The 22,202-nt window shown below is 48.5% G+C and overlaps 1 protein-coding gene across 6 annotated transcripts in view; it reads left to right on the forward strand.

Annotated features, from left to right (window-relative positions):
• The window catches only part of ERI3 (ERI1 exoribonuclease family member 3), a 230,727-nt gene that overhangs the window by 43,402 nt on the left and 165,123 nt on the right, over positions 1–22,202 (forward strand). For all 6 annotated transcript variants that reach the window (XM_034778672.1, XM_034778676.1, XM_034778675.1 and 3 more), the window contains exons 4-5: positions 776–835; positions 5,246–5,337. In XM_034778672.1, coding sequence (XP_034634563.1) covers positions 776–835; positions 5,246–5,337 — 152 coding nt within the window. The remainder of the gene's footprint in view (positions 1–775; positions 836–5,245; positions 5,338–22,202) is intronic.

The following is a 22,202-nucleotide window of genomic DNA, read 5'->3' on the forward strand; positions in this document are numbered from 1 at the left end:
ACGGAAGTCAATGAAACAACTGATGTGCTTAAATGTTTGCAGGATTGGGTCCAGTGTCAGTCCCTACCCCGAAGTGTTTACTGAAAAACAAAATGTAGCCGTATTTTAAAATGGAATAGATTTTCTTCAGATTTAATTAAAAAAAACCATTTAAATATATATATATTTTACTGCCTGCTTAAAATGTAAAACCAGGGAGTTTTAAACTAATATAAAGCATGGATACATGCTTCTCCAATCACTGTGAAGGACAAACTAACACCCTGCGCACCTCATTTTACGAGACAGGTTTATTTTATTTATCTGTTCCTAGGCATTTCTGTTGTGTCCTCACCCCAGCATGGGAATGCTGGGAGACAGCTTGTGTGTGTAGTAAAATCTGGCTGTGTAACTTAGGGCAGTAGCAAAACTGATACTGAAAAGATCGGCATATTGAAACGGGGAGCGTTTAGGAATTCCATTATAGCACTGGCTGCAGGGTTGGAAAAAATTCTAGATTGTTCCCCTAAGCAAATCTGTATGACTTTGAGTTCCAGTATTTCATAGCTTATGTGTAAGAGCTCGCTGCTTAGCGGTTTCTGGAATCGTGCTGTGTTCTTGCTTGCTGGTGGGGCAGTTCCCAGGGCTGCTGTACTGCAGTTAACAGGACTTGGTATTGCCCAAATTGCTCACAAGAGCACGTTACTGTTTCAGAAAGGTGGGCGGGAGAGGAGACCTTCTAATGATCGATGTAATGCTTCTCTGACTCTTGTTTTCTCTTTCTCTTTTGTTTCAGCTGACTGGAATTATTCAGGGCATGGTGGATGGGCAGCCAAATCTCCAGCAAGTGCTTGAGGTAAGCAGGATAACCTTTAGTTCCTGAACTTTGACCTCTGCTCTCCCTTCCTCACCCCCTCCCGGGAATTGAACCGCGTAATTTGACTATGATTACGGCTTCATTAGAATAACATTTGCTGTCACGTCGGTGACATGCTGTTGAGAGTATTGAACCATTGATCTGTCATTCCCAGCTGTTCATGTCAAGGGTACTGACAAGATGTCCAAACTCCTGCCCGCAGACAGGAGAGGAGGCGATTCGTGCTTGAGCCAGTCTTAAAGAGCCAAGACATTGCTTTAGAGCATTGCATGGGAGCTGTTCCCTCCCCCCCCCACCATTAAATTAATGCTTCTACCTATTTAAATGCTCAATAATACACAAAGTATAGGCCACTAAAACCTAATCTGTGGAATGTGCAAATGCAGATAAAGTCCTAATAATGCCATCTGCTTAATGTTGAATTCCTGCAGCATTTAGGATTAATTAGCTTGAAAGTATTTTGCCATCAATAGGTTTTGTTGTTAGTCAAATACTGAGGGAAACCTCCTCCCGGAGAGCCCACTCCGGCTGCCGGTCGCAGTTCAATGCATTGTCTCTGTCAGGATTTGCGCTGCCGTGTGGCCTAATTGTTCCTAATCAGAGTGATTGCAACAATTGCTTATGGAAGGAAATCAAATTAAAGGCTTTGACACCCTCTGTGGAGATGGCTCGCTCATGTCAGGGATTTTAGAAAGGTTACAAGTGCTGTTTCTCGCTCCTGGGGCCCTCTGGTGCTGAGACAGCTGGGGAGGCAACACTGCAGCCCCTGGGCTCGAAGTGGTGAGTGGGGAAGAAGAGCATCTAGAGCGTCTCACTGATGAATGATCCTGCTGCTGAGGGAGCTGCTTTGACCAGTCTTGAAAGGAGGCTCGTGTACCATCCCCGGCCTGAAAGATAGCGTCAGTGAAATAGGGTCTAGGGGAATTCTGTGCTTGGCCAGCACCTGCCATCCAAACCGAATCCCTAAGCACAGTCTGGAGAGAAGTAATAGGGCCTGGGTGGAGACAATCAAGTGTCTGAGTTAAAAGTCTGGGCCAAGGATGATGCCAAGCACTGCGTAAGTTGAGAGGGGAGCGGAAGGAGATGCCTTTGGGCTTCCGGAGGGTCTCTTCCCAGGAGAAGCACTTGAAGGCCAAGGCATTTAGCTGAAGGAATCTGAGATGAAGCCATAGGTTTCCCAGGCCAAGCCAGGCAGAGCTCATGGAGGGGAAAATAATGAAGATTTGCGGGATGGGTCAGGGGATTCCTACCACTCTATCTGGAACATGGTGGGGCCCCGAGTACCAAGGGTAAGTGGGAAGGATAAACCTTTGAATAAAATCAAGTTAGAAGCTAGCTTCCCCCGACCTGCGGCACTCCAGCTGAGGATATGCCAGTCACTTCGCAATCCTGAATGTCTGGTTGTCTCCCACTCGCCCAGACGCGCCAGAGGCAGTCTCAGCACTTTTCCTGTGGGTGGAAGTGTGGGGCAGTCTCCATTAAACGTAGGTGCTGTGATGTGTAAAATCACAGAGCTCACGGCATACTCCCTATTGCTCCCACTTGCCAGGGCAGGACCATATGGGCCACCCAACTGTCATGTGACCCTACTCTAATGAATTGCTTTGGTGCCAAAACTTCTCTTTAATTAGAGTATTGATGTTAAATATGTTTGGTCGTAGGGCTGTCTCTTGGTCAGCTGGATTGTTTGGCCATTGCTGAGTGTATGAACGGGTATGTTCATGCAAACATCCCCATATGGAATAGACTTATTCTAAGAAAATCAGTGGAATGCCTTAGAAATTACTTGTACAACCTGCAAAATTTCATAGAGAATGAAAACCTTTCTATAGGTTTTGTAGGCATCCTATAGAATTCTGTAGCAGGAATCTAATTTTCTATTAAATCCTATGGGATGATTAAAAAACCCATAGAGAGAACCCACAGAAAAGATATTTTCTATTGCATTCTGTAGGAAGTTTCCACAACTGTTTGGTCTGCCTAATCTGTAGGTTCTGTCTGCCGGTCGAGTCCTGTCTCACCCCCAGGCCTGAGCTTGCTGGGCCAGGGATTGTCTCCTTTGTTCTTTGTCTGTACGGTTCCCAGTGCAAGTGGGGCCTTGACCTTGATTGGGGTTCTTAGACTTTTCTGCAAAGCAAATAATTAATCTGCCTATTTCTAGATTAAAATGGGATTATGCATTTGGCCTTTTGGGGGGTTGGTTTAGGCAGCCTGGCTGCTGCTACCTGTATGTCAAGTGTGGGTGAATAAGGCAGTTGTCTGCTGCTGTAGGAGGCCACGTTCCTTCCCCTCTCGTCCTCTGGTCATGGAGAAAGCTTCTCTGAACGGTGAGTTGTCAGGTCGCAGCAGCCGCGCTGCAGAGAAGCCTGTGTTGCCATTACTGCCCTGTACGTGCCTAGAATCGCTTCAAGTGCCAAAGCCATGTGGCCACCTCTATGGGGGATGTTCTGTTTCAGCAGCTGTGCATGTCACGGGTGGGGAGTGGAGAGACACTTTGCCCACTGAGAATCTCGGCAGCAACAGTGCATAATGCTGACTTGTGTAATGCCTGCCACCTGAAGATCTCAAAGCACTTCACAAACACAGAACTAATTCCAGATGGAACAGCAGAACTAGAAGTAGTAAGGAAAAGCTGTCCAACTCTTCAAAAGCAGGGTGTGTGTGTGTATTGAGTTTAATGATGGCATGCATGCCTGTGCACCCATAAGTGTCCATCTTATGTGTCATATTAAGGTGATGTGCTGTAGGTGAAAAATCCCGTCCTGCGGTGGTTGTCCCTCAGAAATGAGGGTGAGTTGAATGAGAATCTCTCATTCGTATCTGTTTTGTGTCTTGTTTTCCTTCAGTTCTCAGTCTGTGGGGGCTCCTCCATGATCTTTGGGTTAATTTCTAGCTTCTTTAAAAAGCCGACAGAACTTCAAGAAATAAGGGGCTCTCTATTGGAGGAAACTTTGAAATATAATTAAAAAAATTAATTGTGATGTATCGTGCTGTTCAACAATAATAGATTACCATTTATTTAAATATTTTTGGATGTTTTCTACATTTTCAAATATATTGATTTCAATTACAACACAGAATACAAAGTGTACAGTGCTCACTTTATATTGATTTTTATTACAAATATTTGCACTGTAAAAAACAAAAGAAATAGTATTTTTCAGTTCCCCTATTGCAAGTACTGTAGTGCAAACTCTTTATCATGAAAGCTGAATTTACAAATGTAGAATGATGTAAAAAAAAAAACCTGCATTCTGCTATAACATGAAATATATAGCAGAATGTGGATAAAACAGAGAGCAGGAGACATACAATTCTCCCCCAAGGAGTTCAGTCAGAAATTTAATTAACACATTATTTTTTTAATGAGCCTCATCAGCATGGAAGCATATCCTCTGGAATGGTGACTGAAGTATGAAGAGGCATATGACTCTTTAGTGCATCTGGCAAGTAAATATCTTGTGATGCTGGTTACAACAGTACTATGCGAACGCCTGTTCTCACATTCAGGTGACATTTTAATTAAGAAGTGGGCAGCATTATCTCCTGTAAATGTGAACAAATTTGTTTCTCTTAGCGATTGGCTGAACAGGAAGTAGGACTGAGTGGACTTGTAGGTTCTAAAGTTTTACATTGTTTTGTTTTTGAGTGCAGTTATGTAACAAAAAAACCCCTACATTTGTAAGTTGCACTTTCATGACAAAGAGATTGCACTACAGTACTTGTATGGGGTGAATTGAAAAATACTATTTCTTTTGTTTATCATTTTTACTGTGCAAATATTTATAATAAAAAATAATATAAAGTGAGCACTGTACCCTTCATATTCTGTGTTGTAATTGAAACCAATCTATTTGAAAATGTAGAAAAACATCCGAAAATATTTAATAAATGTCACTTGGCATTCTATTGCTTAACAGTGTGATTAAAACTGTGATTCATTGCGATTAACTTTTTAAATCATGATTAATCTTTTTGAGTTAATCGCGTGAATTAACTGCAATTAATTGACAGCCCTAAAATATAATGTTACAGCTTATTTGATGAAGGGAAAGGAAAAATGGGGACAGGAGGGGCTAAATAATATTTTAGCTGTATTGTCCCATAAACACTGTACGATTCCTATTCTTCTGTGAGCAGAGCCATTGTAGTGTCTGATAAGATCATCTCTGCACTGGTCGCCTGTTGTTTCCTGTTGGAAATCTTCCAAGGTCCAAACGTGCTCTTGTTGAGATGATGTGAGCGAAGAAAGGGAGAGAGGGGTGGGGGCTGCTGCTGGATAAGATCACAATTTTCTCCTTGTCTGATTGTGAGGAGCTTATCTGTGTTTAACTGTTGTGGCTCTTCCCTGACTACAAAGCTCATCCTCTTTCCCTCCGTTCCTTTCAGAGGGTCGATGAGTGGATGGCGAAGGAAGGCCTCTTAGATCCTAGCGTCAAGTCGATTTTTGTAACCTGCGGAGACTGGGATTTGAAAGTAATGTGAGTATGGAAAGGGGGCTGCCCAGGGCTTTGTTACTGCATGCTGGGGGATGTGCTTCCTCCTCTCCCATTGGCTAGCTATTGCTGGTGCAGTGCGATGGTTCGTGTAACTTCCCGCAGGGTTTTGTTTGGTGGGGAGGGAAAGAGCATGTTGATTATTTCCTCTCCCTGTTAATTGCCACATCTTAGTTCTGCTGGGGATCCCCCTTGTCCACATGTTTGTTGACCCCTTCAAAGAACTCTAATGGATTAGTAAGACACGATTTCCCTTTACAGAAACCATGTTGACTTTTGCCCAACAATTTATTTTCTTCTATGTGTCTGACAGTTTTATTCTTTACTATTGTTTCGACTAATTTGCCCAGTACCGATGTTAGACTTACCGGTCTGTAATTGCTGGGGTCACCTCTAGAGCCATTTTTAAATATTGGCGTTACATTAGCTAACTTCCAGTCGTTGGGTACAAAAGTTGATTTAAAGGACAGGTTACAAACCATAGTTAATAGTACAGCAACTTCACATTTGAGTTCTTTCAGAACTCTTGGGTGAATGCCATCTGGTCCGGGTGACTTGTTAATGTTAAGTTTATAAATTAATTCCAAAACCTCCTCTAGTGACACTTCAATCTGTGACAGTTCCTCGGATTTGTCATCTACAAAAGCCGGCTCAGGTTTGGGAATCTCCCTAACATCCTCAGCCATGAAGACTGAAGCAAAGAATCCATTTAGTTTCTCTGCAATGACTTTATCGTCTTTAAGCGCTCCTTTTGTATCTCGATCATCCAGGGGCCCCACTGGTTGTTTAGCAGGCTTCCTGCTTCTCATGTACTTAAAAAACATGTTGTTATTACCTTTGGAGTTTTTGGCTAGCCGTTCTTCAAACTCCTCTTTGACTTTTCTTATTACATTTTTACACTTGATTTGGCAGTGTTTATGCTCCTTTCTATTTACCTTGCTAGGATTTGACTTCCACTTTTTAAAGGAAGTATTTTTATCTCTCACTGCTTCTTTTACATGGTTGTTAAGCCACGGTGGCTCTTTTTTAGTTCTTTTACTGTGTTTCTTAATTTGTCCCACACGTTTCGTCTGGCCTCAAGTGTGAAATGCAGAATCTGCTCTGAGAATGCTACCCTGACCTCACCACGAAAACCCGTTCCCAGAGAGTAGTTATCAGTGGTTCACAGTCATGATGGAAGGAATATCAAGTGGGGTCCCGCAGGGATCAGTTCTGGGTCTGGTTCTGTTCAATATCTTCATCAATGATTTAGATCAGTGGTGGGCATCCTGCGGCTCTGCTGCGGCCCTGCGGCCTGCTGCTTCCCGCAGCTCCCATTGGCTGGAAATGGCGAACCGCGGCCACTGGGAGCTGCGGGGGGCAGTGCCTGTGGACGGTCAGTGTCAGCAAAATGTCTCTCAGGCCGCAATCGGATTACACTGATGGGCCGCAGGTTGCCACCACTGATTTAGATGATGGCATATTGAGTACACTTATAAGTTTGTGGATGATACCAAGCTGGGAGGATAGGATTCAAAATGATCTGGACAAACTGGAGAAATAGCCTGAAGTAAACAGGATGAAATTCAATAAGGACAAATGCAAAGTACTCCACTTAGGAAGGAACAATCAGTTGCACACATAGAGAATGGGAAATAACTGCCTAGGAAGGAGTACTGCGGAAAGGGATCTGGGGGTTAGTGTGGATCACAAGGTAAATAGGAATCAACAGTGTGATGCTGTTGCAAAAAAAGCGAACCTCATTCCGGGCTGTATTCGCAGGTGTGTTGTAAGCAAGACACGAGAAGTCATTCTTCCGCTCTACTCTGTGCTGATTAGGCCTCAACTGGAATATTGTGTCCAGTTCTGGGCGCTACATTTCAGGAAAGATGTGGACAAATTGGAGAAAGTCCAGAGTGAAGCGCAACAAAAACGATTAAAGCTCTAGAAAACATGACCTCATGAGGGAAGACTGAAAAAATTGGGTTTGTTTAGTCTGGAAAAGAGAAGACTGGGAGGGGACACAACAGTTTTCAAGTATGTGAAAGGATGTTACAAGGAGGAGGAAGAAAAATTGTTTTTCTTAACCTCTGAGGATAGGATAAGAAGCAATGGGCTTAAATTGCAGCAAGGGAGGTTTAGGTTGGACATTAGGAAAAACTTCCTAACTGTCAGGGTGGTTAACACTGGAATAAATTGCTTAGGGAGGTTGTGGAATCTCCATCACTGGAAACTTTTAAGAGCAGGTTAGACACACACCTGTCAGGGATGGTCTAGATAATTAGTCCTGCCATGAGTGCAAGGAACTAGACTAGATGACCTCTCGAGGTCCCTTCCAGTTCTGTGATTCTATCCTTGGCACCTAGAGTTGGATGAAGTCCCTGTTTGTTCTCTTCCTGGCTCGTGTGTGTCGTACGTGGGATAGAGTGACTTCAGACACAGCAGTCTAGATGACATGTGCACCCTACCTCAGGTCTGCCATGGCCTGCCATCAGCTTATTGACCTGATTCCAGGGGGTCGCTCCCTCTGCACATTAAAAAATGCAGTAGTCTATGGTAGTTCAACTCCAGCCCCCTGAACAGAGCGGGGTGAACGGTGTCTCCCCCCCCAGCAGGGATCTGGGAGCTGCTCTGAGAGCTGGCCAGCCAGCGGTGCTGTGTAGCATGCTGAAGCTTGGAAACCTAACTCTCCATTTGTGACTTGTCGTTGCCATCCAGTTGGAAAGGAAGACCCCACAAGGGCGCAGTGAGTGGAACAAGTGGTTCTGTTCTCTCTTGTCTCTATTTTTTTTTGTTTTGTTTTGTTTTAACTGTTAAGTTAAGAATTTGATCTCTAAGTTTCTCCAGGGCAAAGTGGAAAATACATTTCATGTTTCCAAGCTCACGGACACGGAGTCTGCCTTCAACCTGCTAGTGAATAGCACATCACTCTGCTCTAGTGCTCCCTGGACACAGGCAGGTGTAGCGTCACATCTGATTAGCAGCGTGCCAGTGAATGGGGCTGGAGTGAGAACTCACTGCCAGCTCGGGCGTGTCTCATTTTCCATTACTTCTATCCATCACCTCAAAGTCCAAATCTCCCTTCTGAACTAATTAAGTTTGCATGTGTTTAGACACATTGCCAAATAGGGTTTAGTAAAGCAGAACAGAGCTACATCTCTTTTTAAACAGGAAAGGCAGAACACTACAACAGGGCTGTGCGGATGCAGCATATCCAGGAAACATTCCAAAGACTAGCCAGTTTGAGAACCCCTGCTCTAGGGTCTCTGATCCTGAATAGCCCCAAAGTGGCTTCTCACATCCCCCTGCCTAAGGATCACTTCAACACTCCGCTGAAATGTACCCCCTCTGGGGTGAAGCGTGGCAGCTGTTCTGTGCTAGCAGACCTGTATACGAGGGGGCATGAACTCGAATAACGTGTTATTGAAACTCCAAGGAGAGTCGGCGAGATGTGGAACTTGGCCAGGATACGAGAACTAACCCCCCTCGCTCTTGTGAAAACCAGGTCTCCAATAACCACTGAGCATCAGATCCTCTTCATCTTCCTTAGCACCCCCGGTAGCATAGTGCCCCTAGCAATATGCCTGTCTCCTTCAGGAGAAGAACGCCACCTACTGAGTCATTAACTCCATTTCTCACAGCATTGCTTCCTTGCTTATGAAATCTGCAGAGGTCCTAGCCAGAGACTGGCCTGGTTTCCAACCCTGCTTCTCCTTTTATCAGGCTTCCTGTTTTAATAATAAGTTCCACTTCTGTAGCACCTTTCATCTGAGATTCTCAAGTGCAAATACCTTGAGACCATCTCTGCCCAACAGGGGCAAGCTCCAGCCTTTTTATCCAGCTTTCTCCTGCTGGGCAATGTTCTCATTTCCCCTTGAGCCTGGTTCAGTCATGCTCAGTCGGCAGCAGGAGCGTTCAGTGCTGCCCCATGGACCAATCATTAGGGAACGAGATTGTGCTTCACACCTCCTTGGGCTGGAGGAGATCCGAGGCATTACTGGGTTTGGGCTGTGCTGTCTGTCTCGGGTATTTCCGGGGCACCTGTCTTCAGGGTCAGAGGATGATGGAGGGGAGGGGGCACTAAGGAAGATGGATACCCAGAGACTTTCTCTCTTTGGCTGGACCCGTACTGCAGTAGCTATACCACCAGTTGTGCACTGCGTTCCTCCCTGCCACAGGGTACGGGTACTGTCGAGTGGTGGGCAAGCAAACAGACTGAACAGTGGTGACTGTGGGTAGAAGTGGGCAAGGCCGATGGGGACCGGGTGGGTGGGATGGGTATACAAGTAAGGTAGAAAAAGCCAGAAGTAGGCTGTGGATAGCCTGCCAAACCCAATGGAGAGCCTTGATGCAGGGGGAATTCCTGTGTATTAAGGCAGCCCCCTGTGCATGGCTAGAGAAACCCCAGTCTGTGGCAGGGGAGGTGGAAGTCCTGCTGTTTGGGGCTTTGACCCCGGTCATGGGCTTGGATCCTTCAGGTGACACGAAGGATTGTTTGGCTCCAGTGGTTGTTTTTCTTGTGGAGTGGAGATTGTTTGGAATGCCCCAGATCTCAGGGGTTTTCTGTTCAATCTGCCTCCTCCTGCCAGGCACGTGAATCACAAGAACCTAGATGTGGAGGAAGGTCCAGCAGCTTCTGTGCTGGGCTGTGGAGGTTCTCCAAAGCTGACAAGGATGCCCAGCCCTGCCACAACCATCTGGGATGGGCTGTAACCCATCAGTGCATGTGGCAGAATAGGAGAGGCTCCTTGCTTTTCCTCAGTGCATTAGATCTCCAGCAGAGGCAGAGTGCCAAGCTCGAAAGGGGGCTGGAAAATGAGAAGCTGATCCTGTCTTTGTATTTGGATAGACTGCTGATGAGCACGAACCAGGCTGGAGAGGGAGAGACGGCTGTTCTCTTCCCACCTCTCCCCTTCCCTCTTGTTAAGATGCAATTTCTTTAATGAGGAAAACCTCTTGAGTGGGAACATCACCTTTCTGAAGGCTTGTCCTGACAAGGCAATTCAAGCCGACAGTCACATATCAGCTTCAACAAATACAAGTCACTCATTATAAAACCTCTTCTCCTCCCAACTCTCCCCCCCCCCGCCCAAAAAAAAGAATCTCCGTCCCCAGACAAGGAAATGAATCGTACTCCTGCTCTTGAATACATCATGACAGTAGTGGTTCTAATGAGAGAGGGCCATTCATTCGGGGTGTAAAGTTCCCTGTGTCGGCTCAGAAATGTTATTAATTAAAGAAGAGCTACCTGAAGCAGAAGATGAAAGGGGCACCAGACCTGCCAAGCTAAAACACACGAGTGAGGATACAGCCTCGTTAGGCACACAGGTCCTCAGGCCTGTGTGCGCTCAACAAGAGAATTCCTTTCGCCTGTTGCAAGGAGTGACTTTGAGAGTTGAAAAGCTGCAGGGCCAAGCTCACACCTGGTATCAGCAGGCTCAGTCTTTGGCCCAGGTTCAGCGGTGTTGCACCCGAGGTGTAACCTGCACCAGTGATTAAGTGATAAAACTTACACTGAGGTAGCATTTGATGACACGTGTAACGTACATCTTGAGGGGCCAAAAAGGGGGAGCAGCTGATGGGTGTGTTGGGATTTCAGTGGAAATAGAAGATGCTTGACACTTAGCTGAGTTGAGCTCTTTGGGGAGGAGATTTGGGTTAGCGTGTTTTCCCTCTTTTAAAACACTGTCTTATCTGTCTGCATATATGGACCCCATTACCCTCCCAAGCCTTTATGGATTTATCCTTTAACTCCTGTCTGGCCTAGAGAAGTATTATCCCCCCTTCATAACTAGGGAAGTGAGACACAGTGAGATTAAGTGCCATAGCCAAGGTCATTCACACAGTGGCAGAGCTGGGAATTGAACCCACTCTCCTGAGTCCCAGTCCAGTGCCTTAACCACAAGACCATCCATCTAACCCTGTGCATGGTTACAGGATTACATAAAAATAACGAGTGCCATCAGATCCATGAACGTACCGGGAATATCATTGGCAGAGGTGTTGCTAACTGTATGTCCTCCAGAGCAAAGATGCTAGTGTAATGCTTTCTGTGGCAGATCCAAGGGAGCAAATTCATTTCTTCAGAGAAAACGACTTGTGCAGAAGTTTTTTTTATTTTGTTAAGTCAGTGGTAAAAGGCAAATGCTCTCTTTCTAATATAGCGATAAAACATGGTGAAGTGGCTTGAAATGTTTATAGCCATTGGTGCACGTCTTAGGATGCACATTAGTGAACTCTTAGCAGAGAATTATACCGTTGCTGTATTTATTTTACTGTTTTAATTCTTCTCTTGTGAGTTATGCTGGCAAGTCAGCTGCGCGTGAAGAGCAAATCAGGCCTCGTTAGAACAACTGAGGCCTACCCAGGAAGCTCAAGTGAGGAATGCTTTTGCTCTTTCAAATCTGGGACCTTAGTGGTTCAGTGGCTTGGCACTTCCTAGCCTTTTCCTCTAGAGGCTTGAGGTAAAGTCCACGTTTGGTCATAAGTGAAAGAACATAAGTGGTCATGAGTGAAAGTGAATTGATAGCGTTAATATACCCTTTGTGGATGCTCTTATATGACAGTAACCAGGATGGGCCAGGCAGTCTTTGCTTGGGGGAGTGGCATCGTAGGCAACGCTTCAAGTGCATTGACGGGACCATGCATGGGAGCCTGGCAGAAAACCTTCTTGCTTTCTCTGCCTCTAGACGTGTTTCAGTCTGAGCTCAGTAAGGGCCTGGGCCTGGGATAGCTTGGGGTGAGGCAGGGCAGAGATGAGGTGCATCAGAGCTGTGTGTTGGGAGCCCAAGACTGGACTAATAGTGGGGGGAGGGGGAGAGCCTGCAGGTTGGGAATAGAGCCACATCCGCCGAGATTGAGGTGCATTGGCAGGGCTAAGTAGGAAAAGCTCTTCAAGTCGTCTTCCCACATGCTCGGTTCTAGCCATTGTGCTGAGTCCCTCGCTGTTAATTCACCAGCAGCACTGGCTAAACTCACTTATCCGACCGCCACAGAGTTGTTGTATTTTAAAAACAAAATGAACTGAAATCACTTTTGTGAAATAAGTTCTGCATTTTTCCTTTTAAGATTTCACCCCCTGTATTTATTTCAAATATCTCGCAGTCTTGGCCCTCATTATCCCTTTGCAGGGACTGCCTCTGGTGGCCATCTTCTGTTTCTAGTTCGGTTTGAGATCTGATGGTTCCATGAGGAGTCCTGTGATGTGCCTGGTTTCTCTGAGATGTGTAACTTTTCCTGAATTCCTTTTGGGGAAAGGCTTGTAATGAAACGGTTTTTGTAGGAATTACCCTGCCCAGGACTGTATACGTTGGCGTTGCTAGTCTTCAGCATGCACAGGGTAAGAGCCCTGTTCCTGGTTCTGACGTCATTGGAGAGGTGCTGGTTGTGAACTTTGATGCAAATCCAACTCGAGAGGGTGTGGATTCTGCTGCTTGGGAATCAGGAGCATAGAGTGAGGAGCCAGAAAAGTGGAGATGATATTGTAGGCAATAGAGAAACGCTGGAGAAATGGTGTAACGTGGGGAGGAGTGAGAGAAAGAATACCGTTCATATCTGGGAGTGAAGCGGAGAACCACCACTGGAATGGCTCACCAAGAGGTGCGGCGGGTTCTGCATCTCTAGGTGTCTTTACATGGAGACTGGGGGCCTTGCTGAAAGAGATGCTCTAGTTCAACCACTAGTTTTTGGGCTGGAAGCATTCCCTTGTGTAATAAGGAAGAACCATTCCCTCCACTGCGGGAATCCCTGGGTGAAATTCTGTGGCCCTTGCCATGCAGAAAGACTCACTCAGTGGTGACGTCTGGTTTTAAAATCTATGAATCTGAGATACGGAGGAACGGTAAAAAGCCGATTAATGTGCGAGGGAGAGGAGGACTGGCATGCTCCTATGCCACTGGATTCCTGTTCCTAGAGGGGCACCTCTTCCATCTGCATTTCGTTCACACAGTGCCCCCTTCTTTCCCCCTCCCAGGCCATCTGAAAATCTGTTATCATGAACACCACAGCACTGAATGCTTGTAGACTCTTGGGCCATTTTGTCCATTGGAGTGTGTGTGTGAAAGCTACAGTAGATGCATGATTGTGAGGAGCATGCTACGGTGAGGAACCCGATTGTCTGGCTTCGGACAGCCACATCATCTTAGGCCACTTGAATGCGTCAGCTTTGTACTCTGGGAGCCCCAGCTCTCTCTCTTTCCAAGCCTAAGCAAAGCAGTTGTGTGTCGGCACTGCCTTCCCACCGGCTTGACTGGAAATCGCTTCTCTGGGTTGGGAGCCTCCAGAATGTAAAATGCGTCTAACCTGGCAGCTCTGCGCTCCCATTTCAGCGACTCCACTCTCACCATGAGGTGGTTGCGGTCTAATATAACTCGCAACTCGTACGCTAGCTTGGCAGTATTTTCTCCTTCTTGTCGCTGCTGTTGGGGGCCATTTCTCCAGGTGGGTTCAGCGCTCTCAAGTCTTTTTCCTCTCTGGGCTCCTTGATGGCAAAGACCGATTGAGTCACCTTGAGTCCATCTCAATGTTTCCCTTACAGGGCTTTCTCTAGTGCCTTGTCCCGCAGCCTTCCACCATTTCCTGAAGAGTGGGGGCATGGGCTCCGGGGTCCCAGCCCTGAAGGGAACTGGACCTCCGTGCTAGCCTTCAGCGTAACTAGCATAATCCATTCCGACTGGTAGTCGCTATTCCACCGGCCTCTTGCAGTGCTGAGCCGAGCTCTCCAAAGCCAGAACCTGACGTTCAGATTCAGACAGCTAGAGCAAACGGAGGAGAGAGCGTGAGATGGGAGAGAATGGAGGAGGGAAGGAAGAGGGATATGGAACAGCAATGGGGTGAGTGGGGAAAGCTCACCTAGGTCTAGTTAGCATTATCGGCCTCTCTTTGGACACTTAAAATTCCTCTGGCCTTTGGCTTTCTCCTCCCTTCTCTTCACAGCTCCCTCATTCTTAGGTGCTCATTTCCTTCCCTTCTCCAGCTTCCTCCAGGTAACCTCCACCTTTGTTCGCATTGACTCCGCTGTCTGCACGTTGGACCATAGAGTCCGCTGAGGCAGTACTGGGGTTGGTCTGTAAATCGGCCAATAGGAGGTCCTTAGGCACAGGGTGAAGATGACTTCCCATTCTCATGTATGTCCTCTTCAGTTTGCACGCTGGGGGGTTGGGGTGAGGCTGCCACAGTCTCTCCTCTGCGGTAGCGTGCTGCGCTCCCAGCTCTGAAGAGAGCTGTTACATTTTATGGACCATTTAGCTTCCCAGTGGTGATCCTAATTCTTCACAGCATATATGTGCCATTTCTTGGTTATTAAAAAGACCCCTGAAAGGGAGCTGCCCTCTGAGCTAGTGCTCTTCCATGCAGTTAATTATGGGAGGGTTTTGCTTATATCATGAGGTTTAATATCTCCAAACTCTCTCTGTGCGAGGAGGATGAATTAATACCCATCTCTCCTTGCTGCTACAGAGAATGACCCTTGTGCTTTGTCTCTGAGCAGAGCGGGAGGAAGACTGTTCCTATCCGGTGTAAAACAAACCTTGAATTGCTCAAAAGCAAATCCATGAGCTCTCTGTGTGGAGATCAAGGGAACTCTAAAGGCTAGCTGGCCAGGTGTCTCTCTTTCATCTGGCTATGCTTCTGTTGTGTGACACATCAGGTGCCAAAATAGCTTCTGTTCCTTAGGGGCATGAGCAGGCTCCACATTTACTGGGAAAGGGTGATTACCTTTGACTGACAAGTTAGCCGAAGGAAGGATCACAACTGTTACATAGCAGGTACGAGATGGATGGAGGCGGTTAAGGGAGGTTCTCAGCATGTCAGTGTGATGTGTGCATGGTAGCAGGGGAAACAAATCATTAGGCTGTATATTTCAGGTGTGGGGAAGCTGCCAAGGTCCCCTGGCATTGTGAAATGCCAAGTGAAATGTTTCCATCATGCGGAATGCAGCGGTGTGACCTAGCGGGTGAGGCCCGTCTGAAGAAATGCACAGCACTTGGCTGGGGTGAATGGATCGGTGCGTGCACACGCACGGAGGTGGTGTGGGATTTTGTCGCAGGGTTATTGTGCTTACAGAGAACAGTCTCATGGCATGGCCACATTAAAAGAAATTAGAGCTTATAAGGAGAGCGTGACGTCATCAATAGCGAAAGTTCCCCAGGGTGGCTGCAGGTCGGAAGCACATGATGGGTTTAAGGAGATCTAACCCTGTCAGGCTTACGGTGGGTTTGGGTAAGGGGGAAAGTCCCATCTCTGTGGCCAGGGTGTCAGAAGACTCTGACTTGCCACTTCTGAGATGTTCCCTTAGAACCTGGTAAGGGCTCTGTTGTAGAACCCAGAGGAGCAGAGAGTCTCCGGGTGCCTGACAGTCCCTTTTCGCTGCTGATTCTCTCTTGCAGGCAGCCTCGGGCTGCCTGTCTCTTTGTTAAGAGAGTGACAGCGGTGTGACACTGTGAAAATAATTACTAACAAATCACGGTGCTGACTGCAAACAGCTCGCTGTCTTCAGAGGCATGTCAGGGAGCATTAGAGCAGGACTGCAAGAGCTGCACAGCGGCTCGGGTGCTTGCGCTCAATGCGGGGCTCAGGAGAGAGTTCTCAGACCTTTCCCCCACCGCCCCTTCCCTCTCTCGCTCGCCCCGTCCATCTCTTCTCCCCTCGACTCCCTTGCCCGCGGAGGGGTAAGCCTGCGAACTGCGCAGCCCGCTTGGGAGAGGCCGGGGCGGTACAAGCAGGCTTGCGGGCTCAGTGACCCGGCACGGTGCAATGGGAGGCTGCTGGCGGGAAGCTCAGGCTGAGGTGTGCTGGCTCTGTCTGGTGCCCAGAATACAAACGCCCTGTTATCACGTGTGGAGCGGCTGGGCTGGCTGTGCGAGAGCTCCCTGTGCAGCTGGGGCGGTGTCAATCTACGCTCCAAGGACTGCGTCCCTTCCTGTGTCCCCTCCCCCCTGGTGCTCCCAATAACACGGGGCAGGGATTCCTAATGCCATGAATTTGTGTGCCCCTTTGGTGGTCCTGTAACCAGGCCAGGTCCCTGCCCTGCTGAGCTTACAGTCTAGGCGAGACAACATACAGGAGGGAGCGTGTGCACACCCGCCGGCTCTGGTCAGTGAGTGTGACTGACTGGGTGTGTTTGGCACTGTGCTGTGGATTCTCCAAGGGGCGTGTTTGAATTCTGCTCTGCTATCCCCTGGTGATGCAAGGCGTATAAGGTGAGAGCTGAGGGCAGAGGGGGAGGAAGAGCTGAAGGGAGTGAGGGAGAAGGTAAAGGAGACCCGGATTTGGGGCTGGCTTCGTGGCCCAGCAGGGGTTTGGAGTGCTGCAGCGGCTTTGCACTGTTCCACAGTGATCCGAAAGGTGGGCAACGGAGGAAAAGGCAGGGCCCTGGCGGACCCCTGCAGGAGCAGGGCAGGGGAGCAAGCGGCTTCTTCGAAGGCAGCCTTGCGAGTGGTCGGCAGGAGAGGGCAGAAGTTCAGGATGGGGAGAGTCTCCCAGATACTAAGGCGATGGTGACTCTCACACAGAGTGGGTGAGAGGGATCAGGATGGAGGCCTGTAGGTTTAGCCACCCCTGGGTACTTCTAAGGTCATGATTTCACTGGCATAGTCTGAGTCTGTGCAGGGCGTGCAGAGGTGTGGTTTGTGAAATGTGCCTAGTGTAGATGCACTTACACTGGTAAAACTGCGCTTTTGCCGATGTAACTTTATTTGTGTGGGTGGAGAGGAGCTGGAATAAGCTGTCCCACTAGAAGCGCAGTTTGCTGGTATAAAACTGCGTCCACACGGGATGTGCTTTACTGATACAGCATACTGGCGCGTAGACCTGGCCGCCAGGAAGGGCCGGGAGAGCTGCTGATGAGGGAATGCAGCATCTCTCTCTGTCCCACCCATAGCACTGGAGATCCAGCAGCATGTGGCATGCACACTTGGGCAGTCTTTGAAGCCGAGGGAAGTCCCACAAAAGCCTTCCTGTTGCCTAAATGGGGAGCTCTTCTCCTCCAGCCCCGGCGGCTCCTCCTTCCCCTTATCCTCAGTGACACTTATGCGCTGGTTAAAGAACTGATTACACCAACAGGTGATTGAGTGCTAATAATGAATGCAGTAGAAGGCTGCATGGTGACGGAGTGCTTTGCGTCCCTGGCTGCAATAGCTGGCTCCAGCAAGCAGCCCTCACCCCCATTCTCTCTCATTTACCCGAGTGATTTTTCTGACTGTCAAATCTGTAAATAATGTGGCTGGTGTGTCTAGCTAGATGCAGAATGTGATGGTGGAGGGGGAGGGACCGCGCTTGGAAAGGCCTCACTCACCAACTCATACAATATTTATACAGGGGCTGGGAGTCAGCTGCGGTGACCTCTGAGGTCGCCGAGTTAAACAGCTTCTGCACCCCCTTGCATTCTAATTGCTGCACTTGGGCTTTGCTCTGGAGAATTTGCCTGCTCTGTGGCTGGGGAAGCACATGCTAATGGCAGCCTGTTCCCGAGGTGGAGGAGCATCCTCTCTCTGCAATGAAAGCCAAACTTGTTTACGCTCACGCAGATCTAAATTGGGGCTTAGCGCTTCCGTGGAAAATCAGATTCAGCCCTTGTTATCCGGGGGGGCGGGCTTCTCAGAACACGGCAGGCATGAGAGAATGCTGGGGTGGTAACCATGCCGAGAGCTTGCTTAGGTATCATGTTCTGCTTTGCCTCCGGGATGTGGGAGTGTCTCTGGTTTGGTGCCTTCACACGGGAGAGAGTTTCCTCCTGCTGCTGGATTTCTTTCCTTCCCTCATGTTGCTGCAGCTGACGTCAGGGAGGGGGCACAGACGGTGGTCAGGAGGGGAAGGCTTGGGTTGGCAGCGGAGATGAGCTTGCTGTGCATTCTGGTGCTGGAGAGGCAAGGGCAGTGCCGGAAGAGGGGCTTTGCCTCTTGGGTTCAGACCACGGGACTGCACTGCAAATGGATGGAAAAGAAGAAACTCGTCTGTTGTAGATAAATAACGTGTTGCTGCGAGGAGAGGAGGGCAGGTGCGTGTGCCAGGCAGGGCAACCCTGTGTTAAAGGGGCAGAAATTTCCCCATCGCTTCAGTGAGCAGCCGTGAATCCGTGAGCAGCCCACTGATGAGTGGGGTCCCCACTGATGCTCTCCCTAGAGGGGAGATTCTTGCCAATTGAAATGGAGATCCACTGGCTGAGCAGCGTGAGAAAGCCCAAAGAGACTGTGCAGTCCACCTGCCTTAATTGGAAGAGCTGTCATGGATTTTCTGATGTCGCTTTTCCTGGGGGGCTCCTCGTGCGCCTTGGGGACTCGGTGTTAAGTGTCTGCCGAGGGAGAGCTGTAAAATTTCAATATGAGCCATTCGGCCCCAGGCCTGCATGCAGCAGGGCTGCAAAGCTCCCTTCCCTACTGTCAGACACGTAAAGTACTGCAGGAAAGTCTGCTGGTCAGTGACCCAGCTGGCTGTCCACATTCCTTAACCTGCCGTGTTGGGTTCAGAGGCCCCCTTCGTGGCAGAGAACTGACTGCTCTTAGGTTGGGGGGCTAATGGTACTTACATTATATTATTAAAGCCACCACCAAAATTGGGCCCGGTTGTGCCAAGCACTCCGACTCTCACTCTGAGTCCCTGCCCCAAAAAGATTACCGTCTACAAGATCGGCAAAGGGCGGGAGGGAAAAGAGAGGCAGAGAAAGGAGGGAAATGACTTGCTGACAGTCACCCAGAAGATGCACCCCATGCGCCTTTCCTCGGAGATTTCCAGTAGCGGTACCCGTTTGGCCTGTGTATGTGCTGCAGACAATGAGGAAATACAGAGCTGCGTGGGCGAACCGTCCTCAGCTGCCCTTCGACCTGAGACAGAGCGTCGAGTGCCCACTTCACCTGAGCTGTAGCTTTCGCTTAGTTGCGTCTCCTATTCACTCTTCTCTTCCCACCGTCCTAGGCGACCTAGGTCTTGTCAGGGTTCACTCGGCAGCTATCGCAGCCTTTCATTTGTCTGTGGAAGGTTTTTTTCTCACCCCACAATCCTGAGATTCCTCAGAGGTCTGGGGACTCTTCCCCCCCCCAGATTAAAGAACCCTCCCCAACAAGGGACTTGAACTTTGTCCTTAGCGGTTTTATGAAACACCCCTTTGAGCCACTGGCTACATGTTGTTTATGTCACCTATCCAGGAGAATGGCTTTCTTAGTGGCTATCACTTCTGCCCGGAGGGTTGGAGAACTGGGGGCTTTAATGGCAGGTCCTCCATTTACTGTGTTTTTCAAGGAAAATGTTTTGTTACAATCACATCCTAAGTTTCTACCTCAAGTGTCTTCGGAATTTCGTATTAACTAAGTCACTCAGTTCCCAGTTTTTTCCTGAAGCCACATCAGAGGAGAGAGAATGCTGCCTTGCATACCTGCCTGGACAGAACCAAACCATTTAGAAAGTCTCCCAGACCGTTTGAATTGTGGACAGATCCACAGTTTCCACCCAAAGATTCTCAAGGTGGATCATTGGGTATTTTATCCCCTATTATGAGCCTGTCAATTCCCAGCCTCCTCCTAAGTTGCTAGCCCATTCTGCAATGTCTCAGTCTACCTCCGTGGCATTGCTCAAAGATGTTCCAGGTGTTGAAATTTGCAGAGCTGGACTTCATTTTCCAAACACCATGCTTTGGTTCATGCCTCTAGGTCAGATGCTGCCATTGGCGACGCATTTCTGTCTTCAGGATTAGCAATGGCTCTCCCTGTGGGGATGCTGCTTGGGAGTCACCTGAAGTGGAGCACCCATAGGGACACGACTTGAAGAAGGAGCAGTTACTCACCTTGTGCAGTAACTGGAGTTCTTCAAGATGTATGTCCCTATGGGCGCTTCACTTCCCGCCCTCCTTCCCCTCTGCTTCGGAGTTTTCTCTCGTGAGACTTAGTGGTAGAGAAGGAACTGAGGGTGGTTCACCCATGCAGCTCTATGTATCCTTGCCATGGGGCACGAGGATTCCTGGAACGTGTGCGTAGGCTGAACGGGCACTGCTACCAAAAATCCCTGGGCGCCGGAAGTGGAGCACCCATGGGGACACACATCTAGAAGAGCTCCAGTTCCTTCTCCTTTGAAACCCCTGGACATTCCTTCATTGATTTGGAAGGGTGCAAAGCCTCTGCTGTCAATGGAGCAGGAACCTCGACTGGTAAATGAAAACAAAAAACCTCATTCTGCTCTTGCCTCCACCATTCCCTCATTGACTCCAAGTGGAGTTACTCCTGCTTCATCGCAGTGTACGGGGAAGCAGAATGAGGCCCAGCAAAGAGAGCTATGAATCTCCTTAAGAGAAGCCGCTGAGCGTTCGCACATAGATTTATTGTAGCATCGCGTGAACGCAATTGTTGATGAACGTTCTCCTCTCGGAATCTGAATACTTGCTGTGTTGCAGCCCTGCGTTTAATTTTGAGATAGCTTCTCAGCTCGACTCTAGACAGGGCGAATACCAACAAAGGGCCGGGGCCTGCTGAGTGCCTTCCACTCTCATTAGATTGACTCAGAGCTTTTCAGGACGAGGCCGAAAGCTAATGAGTGTAACGGTGACTTCTAGAGCCTGCTGCCTTGGTGCTGTCGCTGAATTGTGTTTCTTGTGCATGAATCGCATTCGTTATCTCCTGGAGCTAACTGCCGTATTCGTTTGCCTGGCTGCTCGGAGTGTTTGGCTGGCAGGTGCCTCCCAAACTCCTTCGTCCCTAGCAAAGCTTGAGGGGGCATGGAGAAAATAGGGGTATTGCCATAAAGGTGAGAGATGGCAAATATCTGTGAAACGGTTAGATCCATGCAGGATGGCTCCCTAAAAGGTGTCTTGTCCAGTGCAGTCTTTAAGAGAGAGTCCCAAGCAATGGGAATTACAGCCCATCCCTCAGGCCGTTCTGGCAGAAATGTACCTTGCATATGTAGAAAAATTGCTTCCAAACCAAGCCGTGCAGAGGAAAGTATGGTTCCGAATGTGAAGGTACTAGAATAATTGCTTCGGTCTGGGCTTGTTGGCCTCATTACACTAAGTCAGTTAAAGATGAAGGGAAAACAATAACACACTCCAGTGAGTGGGGTTGTGTGGGAATAGCTTCCCTTCTCAGGCACAAGGCTTATCATCTTGTGCATCATCACACCTCCCAGGGCCGTGCAGTTCCACTGGTGTCTCCGCACGCCTTGTTGTGTGCTCTTCCTTGCATGTTGCCTCTTGTCTCTTATTACTAATGGAGCATGGATGCCTTTTAGCTGCTGGTCAGCCCTCATTAATATCTGGAAGTGACAGGTTGACATTTGTAAGGAAGAGTTTCAGTGACCTTCGTGTTGTGTGTGTAATACCGGGTTCTGACTCCCTTATCCTGCTGGTGCCTCAGGAATGCGTCCCATCCCTTTTCCAAGGGGCAAATCGCTCTTTAACCCCTTCACGGCTGCCAGGAACATCCGCGTCTGTCTGTCTCCCTAGCTGTTCCCTACACAATGTCCAGTCAAGTGAACGGCGTGTCTGTCTGTCCTGGCATGCAGGCATCTGTCTGGTTGAGGATGTTACTGGTACCCTGGTACGGCAGTGTTCTGATCTAGTGCTTGCTCCGAAGATGCTGGAAGCAGAATTGAGTGAAGCTTGGTGCTGGGGCTGATCGCAGGGACACTGATCGGGGAAGCACCTACTGTGGATGGGAGGATCTAAAGGAAATTCTTTAGAAACTAAGAAGCTGCTGTGATGCTGTTAGAATATTAAGCCTGGTATGTCAGAGAGAACCGTATCTTTTGCCTGTGGCCCCGATCATGCACACCCTGTCTAGGTACCATGGCGATGGACGCTGCCTGGATAACCCCTCCGTGCAATCTGACATGATGCTCTCTCTGGCCTAGAGTACTCCAGATTGGTTGGTAGTTGGGCTGCCTGCACCTCTCTA

Source organism: Trachemys scripta, chromosome 8 (assembly GCF_013100865.1).
Source record: "Trachemys scripta elegans isolate TJP31775 chromosome 8, CAS_Tse_1.0, whole genome shotgun sequence".
In the NCBI taxonomy this organism is placed as follows: Eukaryota; Metazoa; Chordata; order Testudines; family Emydidae; genus Trachemys; species Trachemys scripta.